The sequence below is a fragment of the Chiloscyllium plagiosum genome, chromosome 10 (assembly GCF_004010195.1).
Source record: "Chiloscyllium plagiosum isolate BGI_BamShark_2017 chromosome 10, ASM401019v2, whole genome shotgun sequence".
NCBI classification, from domain to species: Eukaryota; Metazoa; Chordata; class Chondrichthyes; order Orectolobiformes; family Hemiscylliidae; genus Chiloscyllium; species Chiloscyllium plagiosum.
Window position 1 is genome coordinate 57786053 of NC_057719.1, and position 17436 is coordinate 57803488.

A 17436-nucleotide genomic window follows, 5' to 3' on the forward strand; every position below is an offset into this window, starting at 1 on the left:
CAGGTAGTATTGCCAGGTCACGGTCATCCACCAATGAGTCAACGGGATTTTCATCCTCCCGCCTCTTCCGTTATTGCCGAGGGTGTGTCCATGGTGATTGACAGACAGAGCGTGTAAAATCCATTTCCCATGCTGTGCTTTGAAATGCAGAACCGAACCACCTCTCCCGAGGAAAAGGGGAGCATTTTTACTCTATACATGTTCTTCTGTAACTTCGAAGGTGAGATCAGTTATTAAGTAGCACTTATAAGTGGATCCCAAAGCATTCTGTACTTCAGGGGATTTGAATTCTATTTGAAACGCTGACATATTCAGCAGGAAGTTTTGAGGATCACTTGAGTCATAATTATCATGGGTAAGTAGACTCTGCATTTTACATTGCTGTCAACAGATGCATAATCGATCAATAAAGCTAGCATTACCAAGCACTAACTTATGTTTCCACCATTCGTATTAATTTTAAAAGTATGCTTTAAGATCGAGTTAGTCACGCCTAGTTAGATGACTACGTGTTGGGATGTTTGCCTTGTATTTAGAGAAGTTCCACTGAGTTTTGTGGAAATGTTATTTTTGGATAATTTACACCTCATAGCCATCTACTGGAGAGTCGATGAGTTTGATGGAATTATGCAGATGTGCTTTTTTCGCTGAAAAAGAGGTACAATATTAGCCAAACGAACCAATTAGCGAACACTGCAAACCGAAAGGAGAGCGGAGCGTAACTTTCAAACATCGTCGTTAAATATTCCCGGAGAGTTACCATTCCTCCTCTAAATATGACAGATAAATGCATCCTGAGGGGAAATAAAAGCTGGTGTGTCAATTATATCCAAGCTTTGGATTCAAGGCATTTTTGTTTTATTTACATCTAAATATTGGAGAAATGAAAACTCAAGGCTTAGGATATCAGAACAGAATGACATTTCGAAAAACAATCTCATGGTCATGTAAATATTTCTTTGTAAATAAACGACAGAAAATAAAAGTGAAGACCTATCAAACAAGCGTGCATAAAATTAAATCAAAAACAAATCTTTTGCAATTTTAGAGCTCTTTCGAATAAAAACTCCTAACGATTGAAAAAAATTCCCAGAAAGGGTCATGCAAAAGCGATAGAGTGCAGATGGCAATCTCAATTTCAACTATTGTGTCTATTCGTGGTTGACTTCCACTCGGAAATGTCAGGAGCTGTGATCGGAGCTAATGTACGACTTTCAGTTGAATACAAGCGTTACACAGTGCAGGCCTACCCTAGCGATACGCTCCATAAACGTAATAAAGTACAGCTTGTCAAAAGTTGGTTAACAGAACACAAATACATCCGCTGTCGGGTTAACGTGTTTCTGTAGTTGACTCTTTTTCTGAATGCGTCTTTTTGTTCTATTCCATACCAGAACCAGCATTTGGAGAAGTAAACCAGTTAGGAGGTGTATTTGTCAATGGCAGACCACTGCCTAATGCCATTAGACTGCGGATAGTCGAACTGGCCCAACTGGGGATTCGACCCTGCGATATCAGTAGACAGCTTAGAGTTTCACACGGTTGTGTCAGTAAAATTCTGGCTCGGTACAACGAGACCGGTTCCATATTGCCCGGTGCGATCGGAGGCAGCAAACCCAGGGTGACGACCCCCACAGTGGTCAAACACATCCGAGCGTACAAACAGAGGGACCCAGGGATTTTTGCGTGGGAGATCCGAGACAGACTCTTGGCTGATGGAGTCTGCGATAAATACAACGTCCCTTCGGTGAGCTCCATCAGCAGAATCCTACGCAACAAGATCGGAAACTTGTCGCAGCAGAACAATTACGAATCGAGTAAAACTCCAGCGCATCCATCTCCGCAGCCGGCTCTCCAGTACAATGCAATTTATTCGTATTCGAGTCCCATCACAACAGCCGGAGCTAAAATGCCAACGTCGCCCGGTGTGCCCGCAATCCCAGGACACGTGGGAATTCACAGGACCTGGCCTTCATCACACTCTGTCTCTGACATCCTGGGGATTAGGGCAATCATCGAGCAGCAAGGTAAGCGGCAGCAATCCAGTTACCAGTCGTCCAGTGCCAAGGGCCAAGATAAAAGAATTACAACATAAATGTGTTTGTTGGTACCTTATCGTTAAAATCCCCATGAATAATACTGAAATTTACTCTTGTTTAGTGAAAATCTAGCTTTCACTGGTTCATATTTTAGACAACCGTACGTTTTCTGTATTAACCCCACTCAGCCACCTTTTCCTCCCAAATAATTTGAGTCTCAGCACGAATTTGTAAATTTCAAGTCACCTTGTTCATTGTAACAGTTCATTAATTTCAACTCAGTAGCTGTTAAAGTGACAGCTATCAAACCCAAGGCTTCACATTTAATTTCAGCAGTTTCAGAAGTGCGCATTTTACCCAGATGCATTTAAATGTTTTCGTAAGATGAGACAAAGATTTGAAAGCTCCACTCTACCCATTTACAGTCATTAAACACACGTTAATTTCTAACGCATTCACTTTTCACAATCTAGTTAACAAAGCAAAGCCAGGCCGCTTCCCACAAGGAAATGTCCACTCCTGTTGTCAAACGACATAATTATTTCCTCTCTCATGCATCGGCTGATTATAATGGTCTCCTACTTATACCTTACGTTTATGGTAGTTGGTCACCGATTTAGTTTACGTTTTTCGCGAAGATCTCTGCAATAGAGTTTCTCCAGGCACGCTGTTCCAGATTGATTGCGCAGTTAGTTAATAAATCAATTTTAAAATATTATTTTGGATTATTTTGCTGTTTCTGTGACACACACAAGCATTTTTTCGGATCAGTTCATTGGAGTCCCCTCTCTGTTGCACCTCCTAAATCACAGTATCATTTCCACATTTCCATGAAACATGTAACAAATCACTTGTTGGAAAGTTGCATCAAACAATGACATGGGTATCCGGGAATCGCCCAGGGGCTTATTTAAAACAGATTGAGCAGTCGTGTCGTTTTAACCCTACAATGTAAAGAGATGACAACTGCTTACATTTACGATAGTGCTACCTGGAAAAATTATTATCGGCTTTAACTGCCAACATCACTTTTCCTTTTTGAAACCATCACAATAACACATCTTGTTCTGGGACTAAGAGGAAATATATAATTAAAGCTCCAATTGCATTTCCTACATAATATATAGCTCTAGGCTACAACCAAATACATGAACATAAATTGCATTTAAAATGAATCCTGTATTTATGATTTTGGGGAAATCAAGTGAGGTTTCGGTAAAAGAATTTAATGGCTTACTATCACGGCAAGAGCCATGAACAGAGACCTGATACAAGATCTATGTAAACGATACCAGCAATTCTCAATATTTATCGAAATACTGAACGCTCGTGTATAGCCATAGATTTGAAAACTACCTATTTACAATAATTGACGATCAAATAAAGTATGTAAATATTTGTACAATATACCTTCCAAGAACGCAGGTTATAAGCATGTTTCAAAAATAACGTTTCGAAATGCACTGTTGGGAAGCTAACGTGCATCTGAAATAATATTCAAACTCTAATTGCGAAACAATTTGTGGAAACGTATGATATTTAACTGTTGCGTCTCTGATTTATTAACTTATACTATATTGGATAATGATCCAGACTGCTAAAAAGTGCAGACCGGACTCAACCAAATCCGCTAAGTTTAGCAGTAAATAAGCGGAATGGTACCCCAGTAAACTTCATCTGGCCGCCTGCACCAAATTAAAACAAAATGCCGGAATCATAAGGGCGGAAAAGAGACACAAATATGATGGCTGCTACAAGGCTATGATTCAAGTCATGTCATATAAATATTTTTATTGTTAGGTGCTATTCCCATTAGTGACAGTTCTTCCTATCCTACTAAAGTGGAGGAGTGGAACAGTATAAACAGGAGCCACTTCCAGTCCTCAAACCAGGCTGCAGTGAATGGACTGGACAAGTCCCCATTGGAGCAGGAAGTCAAGTACACTCAGGTAATTGTTGCTTGCCTTTCCTCTCAACTAGACAGATTACAGCGTTTACAGAACTCAGAACAACAAAAATAAATACTTTTGAGCAATTATATCCTCAGTGTAATTAGTGCTTTAAATTCCAATGACTTGTACATAATAGGAACATTCTAATTAGTTTGTAAAAATCATGTAATATGTAGTAAACGTTTTTAATCAGAAAGAGGGAAATATAAGAACAAGATTTAGTTGATGTTTTAAATGGCATTAGATACGTCGCTGATAAATCGAAATAGTAATTAAGCCTGGCACAAATGGAAGTGCCAAATCGCAGAACGAGAACGAAAACTTGTGATACACACCTTCAAGGGGGCGGGGAGAATCCGAGTTACCACTGTACATAATCGATAATTTGATTGCTATACGTAAAATCATGTATTTCCATGATACTAGCGACCGTAACAAAGTAAATCCGCAATGAACTCTCTAAATATGAATTTACAATTTACACTAATTTACAATTAATATCTAGTCCGGTGGAATGAGTATAAAACTAAAAATGCTTGGGAACGAAGAAGCGCAAATTATACCAAGATTAAACCACAAGTACAATTTGTTTTCCAAGTAACATTACCACCTTTTCTCAAAATATCTCTCCAGAAAATGTTAGCAAGTCTGCCAATTAATCGTCCAAAACACAACGAAAATCGACTGATAAAGTATAGATGTATACACAACTGTTTAAAACGTCTGGGTAGGCGAGGAGGGGTGGAGAAACGTGGTGAAATGTCAAAGAAGCATTAATTGCTCAAGTATGCACATATATTCATGACTTTTAGTTTTTTATTACAAGTTTTCGCAAAAAATGTGGCACAAAGACTTTTCACTAATTAATAAAACATTATAGCCCAAATCTTGATTGAGCAATCTCATTCATTTTGCTCTATTGAAATAATTTAAATAATTTAATAAGGTCAATGACTCTCATCCCGGCCCACAAGCCTCATTCCGAATGAAGGGTTTGTGCCCGAAACGTCGATTCTCCAGTTCCTCGGATGCTGTCTGACCGGCTGTGCTTTTCCAGCAGCACATTCTCGACTCTAATCTCCAGCATCTGCAGTCCTCACTTTCTCCCACAAGAAAATGCCGACAATTTAAAAAATATGTGGATAGAAATAATTCTAACTAAGGCACTGGCACCACCGAGACGCAACAAAATGTATGATGGAGGAAAGAACCATTAAAACAGCGAACCGCCTCAACATTTTTAAAAAATTAAAATTAAAAGAGGCAAAAAGCTCGCTCCCCTACTTTCATCAGCTCATTTGATTGTGTCCAGTAGTTTTAGCAATATCTAATGTTAGGCAAGATCATTGACATTTATACATTGAAACTAATTACAATGGACACAGCTATTAAAACGAACGACATTATAGGTATTTCGCATGGCGTTTTTCAAATATATGTCGGGGTGAAAACCTATATTTCACATCGCTGCATTCTGGCAGGTTATGAAAGGTAAAAATGCGCTTTTTAGGTGATCACGCGGCTTGTATTATTCTGCGGTTTTATTGTACTATTGTCAATAGTATTTATGTAACAGCATATATCACACACTTACTCTTACATAAGTGACAGCAAAATTATGCTCGGTTTCGCATTTTTGTTCAACGACACTGCATGAGGAACCATTGTGTGAGAACAGTTATCACTGTGATGTTCGCCTCGTCTTAAACTGACCCTCATTTAGCCATTATTTTCATTGATATAATTACACGAGTCAACTGTTATGATTCACCAAAAGACTCAAACATTAATTACACATAAGCACAGAATCCAACACATTTATGACTTTTAAATCGGGGATCTCGTGACGAACATTTTAAATACTAACATAATTTAATCTATTTCCTATTACAATTCCCACATTTTAGCAGTCACTTAATTTTTGAATATTCACATATATTTAACATCCTGAAATGCCATTTTTCATAAGCCAATCGAGATTGTGAATTGTACATTGATTTCACTTAAAATATTCCATCCATTTTTGTATTGGTAATGTTACCTAATAGTTCCAGATGACAGTAGATATTTCTGCATTGCATGAAGAAATACAGTAATATATAAAATAAATAGGCACTAAGTGCAGACTTGTCATTCATGCAAAATTTTACATCAAAATGGTCTAAGTTATAAACATACTTTACTTAATATTTCACAAATTAGTCTTGTGATTTTGTTACATACTGCTAACAATAATGAAAGAAAAGAAAATAATTACAATTGGCTATTTTACTCTTCATTACAGATAATTTAACTTTGTTTTTAAATCTTCTAGGGTCCTAATGGTCTGCCTACAGCTAGCAGCTTTGTGTCTGTTCCAAGTATGGCTCCTTACCCTCCACCTACACAAGTATCTCCCTATATGACATATAGTGCAGCTGCCTCCAGTTACATGGCAACCCACGGCTGGCAACATGCAAGTGGCAGCACACTACCAACTCACAGTTGTGACCTTCCCACACCATTGCCATTCAAAAGTGTTCAAGCAACCAGAGAAGGTAGCCACTCCATTGTAGCCTCTGCATTGTAGTAATTAATTACAATACAAAGCAGTTTAGTGCCAGCATAACATTAAATAAAGTATTTTGGTACAGACATGCATGTTTTATGGAAATTCAAAAACTTCAATTTTTTTTGTTCAATGGACTTTGAATCTCCATGAAATACTAGCCCCACCCCTCACTTTATCACTGGAACCCAGACTTTTGTAGGACACAGGTAATAACACAATTGGCATTTAAAGAATATGAATGCCAGGATGAATGCATAATTATGTTCCAGGCTAGAGATGAAAAATACAAGAGAAACGTCTTAAGTCACTATATGCCTGAGATGATGGTTGGAATTTTGAAAAGTCAGCGTTTTCATTTGAGTAAGAAAACTCAGTGTTCCATCTGATCTTCTCTTAGACCGCAATTTTAACATTTGATCACAGAACGGCATCACCTCTAGTTATAAACCAAGTATGGCTTGAAAATCTCAAATTTGTGCATTAGCAGGGAAATGTGGTGGCAAGTGACATGTAAAGGGAAGGTGGCAATATTACTGAAAATGTGTGGAAATTGTAATAATAGATTAAGTGTAAAATATCAGAGCACCAGATTTTCAAAATGTCATGCTGTTATGGATACAAATACAATTGACTGATTAGTTAAACTTGTCACAAGTACCCCAGGTCATTTACAATTTTATTTTCTTGATTCAAGCTCAGTTTTTAAAAACACTAGCGTATCTAAAACACTTTGCATAAATTATGCTGATTATTGGGAAAATATCCAATGTATCTATTATTCATTCAGATTATTTTATGAGAACAATTCAATAAAGTGCTGCATTGTTTATGAGATATTTGGAGGGAAACACTGTCAAGGGTTTTGAAGAAAATCCTCATGAACCTTAGCACCATGACTTACAATTCAATTGAAAACTTGAACCCAAGTGGTTCACTCTGCAAAACTAAAAATGAATATGTATGTTTTATGTAGATAGTACTACCTTCTGTTAATGAAGTAACATTTAAGTAATTGGACCTACAGAATGAGGCAAAGCATTGTAATTTAATTAATTAGTCAGGCAATAATTGATTGTGGGAAAATTAATTATGGAATAGAGGCATTCTTCTTTGTAAATACAAATAAAATGGCAAGATTTATTTTTGTAATATTGTGTAAGACTTTTCTCCCTGACTGTAACTGTTGGGTTTCTGGAAAACACATTATCGATGGCAAAATGCCCAGACACTTGAAAAACTGGACTATTTTATTACTTTATGTACTTACAGTAGAAGGTTCGCATGTTTTATGAAGGACATTTTCTTTCTTCAGCAGAGGATACAAAGTCAACCAGCCCTCCAAGTAAATCTACAGGATCCTATGCAGGCTCACAGGGTCAAATACAGCTAGGGTATAAAGTTAGTTATTTGAAGACCTGAACAAAATCTTTAAGAAGTTGATCAGAAAGTTCAAGCTTCATGTGAAAGCTTTAAATGGACTCAAATCATGGACTTGTAGCATAACCACTGTGAAAAGCAACTTCTGCTCTAGCTGATGCTACAGCATTGACCCTACAATTCAGGTGAAAATGTTAACATATTTTCCTGATAACTTCAAAAATGTTTCTGTTTGAAATGAATGTACATCAGCTTGCTGTGAAGTTTACATCCATGTAAATAATCATTTTTATTTGTGAGGACAATGGTAGTGGTAAAAAGAATGCCTATAAAATGTATTTAATTATAATTATCACTTAATCTAGAAAAGTCAGTAAATTAGGTCATAACTGCTAATTGTGCAGCAAAAAAAATCTGCAATCCTCATAAAGCATAAATAATCTGTCATCAATTTATGTTGAAACTTTAACTTTTTTAAAGTATGCTAATTATCAAGTTTCTGTAAAGAAATAGGTTCAGCTATTTTCTCAGTCTCATCAAAACCTTCTATAAAACCTGTTCCGGAATAAAGTTCAAGATGGATGTAAAAAAAAAATTTAAAGGGTGTAAATCATTAGGCTTTACCTGTATATATGTGTAATAAAGCCTTTTATTTTTATATCATATCTAAATTAAAAATTGTGAATTACAAAGTATTTGTTTTATTTAGATGTAAAAATTGTACTTTTCAGTTAATCATGTTCGATTAATTTATTGACATGATAAAATACTTTACAATGATATAATTTTGTTTGCTTTGAATGCAGATTCTGATAAATGTCCGCTAAAAATGCATGTTTATTAAAATTTATTTAGGGCTGTAACATGAGGTTTCATAAGAAAATACAAATGTTTCAGCAATATTTTGTTCTGTTTGAATCAGAAGTTTTCCTGAAGCCAAGCAAATGAATATTCATAAACCAAGAGCATAACTGCACCTCCTGAAGATAGAGAGGGATGAAAAAGAAAAAAAAAAGATTAATTTAAATTAGTAAAGGATTTTAAAAGTGCAACAGTACAAGCAGGCATAGATCTTTATTGCTAACATTTCTGATTAGATCACATATAAATAATATGTTTGGGATTACCTGGTCCTAGGCGCATGATCTTAGGTACCAAGCCTTTATACAATGCAAAGAATCTATTGAATGGAAAATGCAAAGTTTTGTTAATCTAGCGAACAAAATACTCTAATGATCAGTGAGAAATTATGTTAAATGTGTGAATATATTCTTCAGCTAATACTTTTCCCATTTTGAATGATAAAGTGTATTTCCACTTTGCATTTAGTTCTGCTTTTAACATGATCTGTAAAACGAGTGGATTCTCTAAATAAGTAAATGATAGTGTAACTGAAAGCATGATGTTGAAAGATATGATTTAACATATTTTTTCAAATTTACTTTTACATAATTCCTATTCAATTTTACATTCAATAGCTGAACTATGTACCATGACAGGATTTTCACACATTAAATATATTTCTGGAAAATGTGAGTAATTTGATCGGAAATAATTGCATTTATTCCAGTGATTTAATGTGATTTTCATAAGTTCATTTATTTTCTTCAGCCAAGGAGCAATTAAATTACATAGATGTAGTGGAGCGCATCACACTGGAAGTGCAAGGATGTGAATCCTAGGAATTCTCACCAGTGTTTCCAAAGAGTTCTTGGGGATAAGGGAAGATCCTTAATTTACATGCTATAGATAAGCACCGACACCTCTTATGATAGATCTTATGCACATGTTTACCAAGCAGGCCGGAAAATTTAATTTAACAGCATCCCCTCACTAGGTGGAGGAAGAGTCTCATGTCCCCATTCTGAATTAATAATTTTTCACTTCTTCACTAATTTGTAGGTGAGCATCTTTTATAGTTAAAAAAGCTGAATGAAGGCCAAGTTTCTGGTGGATTTCTGCCAAAGTTATGGAAGAGATTTTCTAGACCATTCTTTTTACTAGCTTGCAATTGCATGAAAACTTACTAAGAGTGACAATGCCAACATTATTCAACCTTCAAACTAAAAGGAATTCTTACCCTTCTTCCCTATAGATAGTACTGATGGTATTAATACAGGTTTTGTATTTTATCACTCCTGGTTTAGGCTGTGGTCCTTGGATTCTGCTTTTTGCAACATCGAAAGGTATATTAACACAAGAAGCAAACGTTCCAGACAAGAATCCAATTCCAAGTTTCCTCAAGAACTCCATTGCTGGGTCCTAAAAGAAAACATAAACATAAGATTGTTTAAGGGGAAAGAAAAGAATTACAATTAATCAAAAATCTACATGGCACTCTGTTTTGTTATTCTACCTAAACACATTAAGATTTCCCATACTCAAGCTGACTTTTTTGACAATCATATTGCCTGTGTTTTTACACATGTTCTAAATTGCTGAAACACACATTTCCTCACACAGGATTTATAAACAAAGTTTCTAAAAAAGACTGGCTAGGCATATGGGGATGATTTGTATAATTAGGCCTTACAATATACTTAGTATTACTGTATCAAAACATAAGAAATCCAAGCAACTATATTAGCTAATTGACCAGAATACCTTACAAATGACAGCAACTTCCACCATGAAATCTACCAAAATACTGATTTGTATATGAGATCTCCATATGTTAAAAAAAAATTTGATGCAGTGTCCTGTGTTTTTGTTCTCTTTCCTGCATGCTTTTCTCTTCAGATTTGCTTTCATGTTTAAGTTATCCAAGTCTATCAAGAAGTAGAAGTTTCCTGTTATTAACAATCCACATTAGTTCAATTATAGCAGTGACTGAAGTCTCTTGTATTTTTGAAAACCAGCAGCAACTAATTTAATTGACCTAAAGGATTTTTACAGTACATTGCTACTCCAAAATACTGCTAGTTTAAGATTTTTGCTGTATGCAGTGTTATATTTGCACTCTTGTCGGCATTTCATTGTTGCCTTATGTTGATATAATACAATTACCACTTTATTATGGTTAGTGTTAGCTATTATTTATATAGGCCTGTCATTTACTACATTTTTATGGACAATTAAATGTAATGGTGTGTAATAATTTACACTTGCAAATAGTCACATTTCAGTGTAATGTCAGTAATGGCAACTTCTTGGAAGATTAGAATATGAAATGATTGATGCAGAAAAGCTATGACAGATAGACAAATAATACTTCTTCCTGAAGGCTAGTGTAATTGGGACAATGTAACAGATGTATTGCCTTAGTTTGAATAAAATATTTGCATGTGGAAGTGAGCTGGACTAGAGTGAAAAGAACATGAAAATATATTGCTCATTTCTATGCTAACAATAATGAGTTTCTGATTTTTCTTTCAACACTGATATTGATTAGGGATTTGGATCAAATAATTACCTTATTTACAGGAATAATACTTTTCACATTGAAGTAAAATCCAAAATAGATCATGTTAAAAACACCATGACGACCCAATGTTGCTGTCAGTCCCTTGTTCAGGCCCCTGAGTCCAAAACCCTGAGATCGAATTATTTCACGTGCATAAGCAAATGTGGATGGTTGCTGTATTGAAACAAAATATGAAGTCGCTTTTAGGTCAAATAAATAGTATAAAATACTAGTTCTTCATATTTTTTGTCATTACGTGGCAAAACCAATGTCGATTGTGATCCAAACGTATGATGCAAGCTTTCTAATCTGAGAAAATCTCCTGCTATGTAGCTCATTGTGCCAACTGAAGATGAGAAATAGATTGGGGCCTGAGATCAAAGAATGGAAATTGGAATATTCATGATTATTCTAAGTAGGAGGAACTGAAAGTAGGTGGGGTCTGCAGGAGTAATAATAGGTGGCTGAGCAATTAGGGTGGGGGACCAGATTCAGTGGAAGTGGAGGCCAAGCTAAATACCAAAGGATTCGGGGACTAACAATAGTAGTCTAAAAAATCTGATTCTTAGTGTGAACAATAGTAGTGGGTTACTGCAATTCTAATATCATTACAGACAAAAGGTTTCCATTCATTTTAACTGTATAAACACCAAGTTACACTATAGAACATTAGTGTATATTTATTTGAAGATCATCTTTTCTGTTAAATTAATACAATAATTCATTTTATAATAAACACATCAATGCCTCAAGTAAAGTAACAGGGAGTCAATTTGAGTACCTTAAGTATTGCGCTGGGATTCCACATAGAACAGCAGAACTACGATTGCAAGTTCTGGGAATTTCCACAGAAATTCTCCTGATCATCATAAATAAAATCAAATTGCGACATCAGCTACTTACATCAGTCTTACATGACTTTACCGATCTTCTATTTAAATTACAATGGGAGATCAGGTAAACTATACACGTTCTAGCCATAACATTTTACCAAGAAGGGATTTTAAGGGTGAAATGTCCTGCTTTCAGTATATCTGAGTTGACGGCAGAATACATTTTGTGTTCTATCTGCAATGACCTGAACCACCTGCATTTTTGAGTTTAGATATCTACCTAAATATGGCCCAGAACAGTCATACTCTGACAGGGCATTGCACTTAAAATTACATCTGCTGCAGTAAGCCTTAGAGGCATGCAGCAGCAGGAATAGCCACTGCCTTTCAACCTTTTGGCACTTCTCCAAAAACAACAGTCAGCAAGCTACATGCTGAAGATACATGCAAAGCTGAGAAAAAAAATTCTTCCACTTTTTAATCTTCCTTGTCTTTCTGACTACATGATTCGGTTTGAATGTGAATGTGGGCGAGAATCACAATCTACCATTAATTTTATTCTCAGCCCTTTCAGTCGATTTGAAGGAAGATGAGATGGAAATGCCATTGCCATTTCTTCCCGCTTCTATTCCATGGACTCTTTGCTTGTGACTGTTATAGATAGAGCTACAAGGCTTCTCTCTTTGACAGAGCTGTAGAAATCCTAGGTCAATGTAAAAGGACCAGAGACCCAGGTTCATGGGCCCTTTTCTAAGTAACTATTAAGCATTCACTAATACATTAGAATGAAAGGTTTAGGCTCTTAAATTGTGCAATTGAATAAGTAATATGAATTCCTTCATGACTTTATGATCAGACAAGCAACCTGAACAGCGACATCCTAGGTTTAATCTTAGTGTTGTAAATTGGGACTTGGAAATTCTATCTCTCCAGGTTTAGAAGAGAAACATCAATTTTTAAACATTTTTAATTCAGTTACATTTATTGATTTCTGCACATGTTGGATTGGCTTAACTGTGCTGCCCATTATGTTTATTGCTACAGTGTCGTGTTTAACCAATGTGAAAAGGTTGTCAGATTTACGAGTGATTAACCAATTCAATAAACAGTGCAATTTCATTAATGGCCCAATGATATTTATTGTAATGGCTGAGGACGGTAAAGTACAGAGTAAGAAACTATTGGTCTTTCTGGGAAACTCTATGGAATCCTTTGGATTTCGTTAGGCAATTGAACAAGTTCCAGGAGATTATGGATGTCCAAGAAGTGTTATAAATCAATGAGGAGGTGATGGCCTAGTGGTATCGCTGGACTATTAATCTAGAAACTCAGCTAATATTCTGGGGATCTGGGTTCAAATCCCACCACAGGAGATGGTGAAATTTGAATTCAATTGAAAGAGAATTTGGAATTAAGAATCTACTGATGACCATGTAACCATTATTGATTGTTGGAAGAAAACCCATTTGGCTCACTCTTATCCTTCACGAAAGAAATCTGCCATTTCACCTGGTCTGGTCTACATATGACCCACAGCAATGTGGCTCACTCTCAAATGCCCTCTGAAATGGCCTAACAAGCCACTTGTTACAAAGTCTCAAGAAAGAAATCAAACCACCCAGCATCAACCTGGGTACCGGAAAAGACAATGGCAAAACAGCCCTGTAGACCCTGCAAAGTCCTCCTTCCTAATAGTGGGGACTTGTGCCAAAATTGGGAGACTTGTCTTACAGACTAGACAAGCTACAGTCCTGACATACTTATGGAATCACAGTTGACAGACAATATCTTAGATACCACCACTGTTATCCCTTGATATTTCCTGTTCCACTGACAGACCAAACAGAGATAGTAGCACAGTGGTATACTGTTGGCAGGGAGTTGCCCTTGGAGTCCTCAACATTGGTTCCAGACCCAATGAAGTCTCATGTGTTCAGGTTAAACATGGGCAAGGAAACCTCTTGCTGATTACCACATACTGTCCAATCTCATCTGATGAATCAGTACTCCTCCATATTGAACAACATTTGGAGGAATTAGTTTGGGTGGCAAGGGCAGAAAATGTACTCTGGGTGGGGGATTGCAATGTCCATCACCAAGAGTGGCTCAGCAGCAGCCCTACTGATCGAGCTGGTTGGGTCTTAAAGGACATACCTGCTAGACTGGGTCTGTGATAGGTGGTGAAGGAACCAATAAGAGGGAAAAGGCATACTTGACTTCATCCTTAACAATGTACTAGCTACAGATGCATCTGTCTATAATAGTATCGGTAAGAGTGACCACTGCACAGTTCTTGTGGAGACAAGGTCCCACTTTCAACTGAGAACACTGAAGCAGCCAGGTGGCTCTGTGGTTAGCACTACTGCCTCACAGTGCCAGAAATCTGGGTTCAATTCCACCATCGGGCAAATGTCTGCACTGGTTTCATTTGAGTGCTCTGGTTTCCTCCAAAGGTGTGCAGGTTAGGGTGGATTGGCCATGGTAAATTGCCCAAAGTATCCAGAGATGTGCAGGCTAGGTAGATTATGGGAAATACAGGGTTACAGAGATAGAGTGGTGTTTACCAACTGGCCAAGGTATTCACTGATATCTTCAACCTCTCCCTCCTACAAGCCGAAGTCTCCACCTGCTTCAAGAAGACCACCATCATTCCTGTACCTAAGAAAACACATGCAATGTACCTTAATGACTACTGGCTAGTGGCTCTGACCTCAATAATCATGAAGTGCTTCAAGAGGCTAGTGATGGCCCACATCAATTCTAGTCTCCCAGCCTTCCTCAGGCCCTACAGTTTGCCCACCAATGTAACAGATCCAAAGTGAAAGTCATATTCCTAACCTTGCACTCATCCCTGCAACATCTTGTCAAGAAGGACACCTATATCAGAATCCTGCTCATTGACTACAGTTTTGCCAATCCTGGGATACACTATTACTCCTCCAGACTGATCTCAAAACTCTGAGACCTACGTCCTGGCTCCGCCCACTGAAACTGGATCTTCAGCTTCCTGACCCACAGACCGCAATCAGTGAAGATAGGTAACTGCACCTGCTCCACAATAACACTCAACACTGGTGCCCCACAAGGATGTATTTTCAGCCCTCTACTGCACTCCCTGCACACCCACAACTGTGTTGCCAAATTCTGAACAAACACCATCTACAAGTTCACTGATGATACCACCATAGCAGGATGGACATCTACCAACAACAAATCAAAATACAGAAGGGAGATTCAGGGCTTGGTGATGTGGTGCAATGAGGACAGCCTCTGTCTCAACATCGGCAAAACTAAAGAACCGATCATTGACTTCAGGAAAAAAGGAGGAGAACACACCTCCATCTGCATCAATAGAACTAAGGTTGAGAGATTTGAGAGTGTCAAGTCCCTCAGAGTGACAATAACTGACAACCTTTCATGGACTTCCTGCGTAGATGTGATGATCAAGTTGGCATAATAATGCCTCTTCTCCCTCAGGTAGCTCAAGAAATTTGGTATGTTCATAAGAACTCTCATCAACTTCTACATATGCATCATAGAAACCATACTGCCTGGGTGTATAATGGCTTGGTATGGCAACTGCTTTGCCCAGGACTGTAAGAAACCACAGAAGGTGGTGTGCACAGCCCAGACTATCACAGAAGCCAACCTTCCATTCATGGACTCCATTTAGACAATTTGCTGCTGCTGAAAGGCTGGCAACTTCATCAAAAACCTATTGTACCATGGTAATGATCCCCTACAACGTCTTCTGTCAGGCAGAAGATACAGAAGCCTAATCCTAGGCACCAGCAAGTTCAGGAACAGCTTCTTCCTGGCTATTATTAGACTGATGATTGACTCTCTAGCCTCAAATGATGCTGATTTTGCTAACATTGATCTCACCTCGTGCGCACCCTGCGTGCCCGTCTAAGTTTTCTTTCAACTTCTGATGTGTTCACCTTTGCTTATTGTAATCTACCTCTACTGCTCGTAAACAAAGCTTTTCACTAGTTTGCTACACGTGACAATCAATCAACTACCAAACAGGAATACTTGCATGCCAAATAATATAAGCAGTAAGTGATAGACAGAGCTGAGTGATCTCACAACCAATGGATCAGATCTAAGCTCTGACGTCTGGTCACATCCAGTTATAAATGGTGGTGGATAATTGAACAACTCACTGGAGGAGGAGGTTCCACTAATATTCCCCTCCTCAACGATGGGAGAGCCCAACACTTAAGTGCAAAAGATAAGGCTGAAGCATTCTCACCAATCTTCAGCCAGAAGTGCCAAGTGGATGATCCATCTCAGTTTCCTCCTTTGGCCCCCGGCCTTACAGATATCAGTCTTCAGTCATTCAATTCACTCCACATTATATCAAGAAACTGTTGGAGGCACTGAGCACTGCAAAGGCTTTGGGTCCTGACAACATTTCAGCAATGGTACTGAAGACTTGTGCACCAGAATTTGCTGCTCCTCTAGCCAAGCTCTTCCAGTACAGTTACAAAACTGACATCTACCCCAACCATGTGGAAAATTACCCAAGTATTTTCTATAAACAAAAAGCAGGACAAATCCAACCCAGCTAACTACCACCCCATCAGTCCACTCATGATTATCAGTGAAGTGATGGAAGGTTTAGCCAACAGTGTTATCAAGCAGCACCTGCTCAGTGACGCCCAATTTGGGTTTTGCCAGGGCCACTCAGCCCCTGGCCTCATTACAGTTTTCGTCCAAACATGGACAAAATAGCTGAATTTCAGAGATAAGATGAGAGTGACAGCTCTTGACATAAAGGCCACATTCGACAGAGTGTATCTTCAAGGAACCCTAGCAAAACTGGAATCAATGGGTATCAGGGGGTAAACTCTCCACTGGTTAAAGTCATACCTGGCACAGAGAAAGGTGGTTGTGGTTGTCAGAGGTCAATCATCTCAGCTCCAGGACATTTCTTTGGGAGTTCCTCAGGGCAGTATCCTCGGCCCAACCATTTTCAACTGCTTCATCAATGACCTCCCTCCATCATAAGGTCAGAAGTGGGATGTTTGTCAATGATTTTACAATATTCAGTACCATTCGTGACCCCTCAATTATTGAAGCAGTCCATGTTCAAATGCAACAAGATCTACACAATATCCAGCCTTGGGCTGAAAAGTGGCAAATAACATTTGCATCACACAATTGCCAAGTAATGACCATCGCCAATAGGAGACCTTATTGCTATTACCATCATCGGATGCCCTATTATCAACATCCATAGGGTTACCATTGACTATAAACTCAAACGGATTTGTCA

At 37.8% G+C, this 17436-nt stretch overlaps 2 protein-coding genes across 7 annotated transcripts in view; one reads left to right on the top strand and one right to left on the bottom strand.

Moving 5' to 3' along the window:
* Positions 1–76: 76 nt before the first annotated feature.
* On the top strand, positions 77–7942 carry pax9 (paired box 9). 2 transcript variants are annotated; one of them, XM_043697847.1, is made up of 4 exons: positions 77–220; positions 1395–2027; positions 3840–3988; positions 7858–7942. In XM_043697847.1, the coding sequence occupies exons 1-4, from the start codon at positions 130–132 to the stop codon at positions 7930–7932; spliced, it is 948 nt and encodes a 315-aa protein (XP_043553782.1). In that variant the 5' UTR covers positions 77–129; the 3' UTR covers positions 7933–7942. The 2 variants fall into 2 exon arrangements, with proteins under 2 accessions (XP_043553782.1, XP_043553781.1); XM_043697846.1 differs by lacking the exon at positions 7858–7942 and adding an exon at positions 6306–7172 and having other exon boundaries at positions 84–220.
* Positions 7172–17436, bottom strand: part of slc25a21 (solute carrier family 25 member 21) — a 523053-nt gene continuing 512788 nt past the window's right edge. For 4 of the 5 annotated variants that reach the window (XM_043697850.1, XM_043697849.1, XM_043697848.1 and 1 more), the window contains 4 exons: positions 11332–11496; positions 10000–10181; positions 9047–9099; positions 7172–8899 (listed from right to left, as the gene is read on the bottom strand). In XM_043697850.1, the coding sequence (XP_043553785.1) occupies positions 8838–8899; positions 9047–9099; positions 10000–10181; positions 11332–11496 (462 nt within the window). In that variant the 3' untranslated portion in view covers positions 7172–8837. The remainder of the gene's footprint in view (positions 8900–9046; positions 9100–9999; positions 10182–11331; positions 11497–17436) is intronic. The other variant, XM_043697853.1, reaches the window with a different exon arrangement.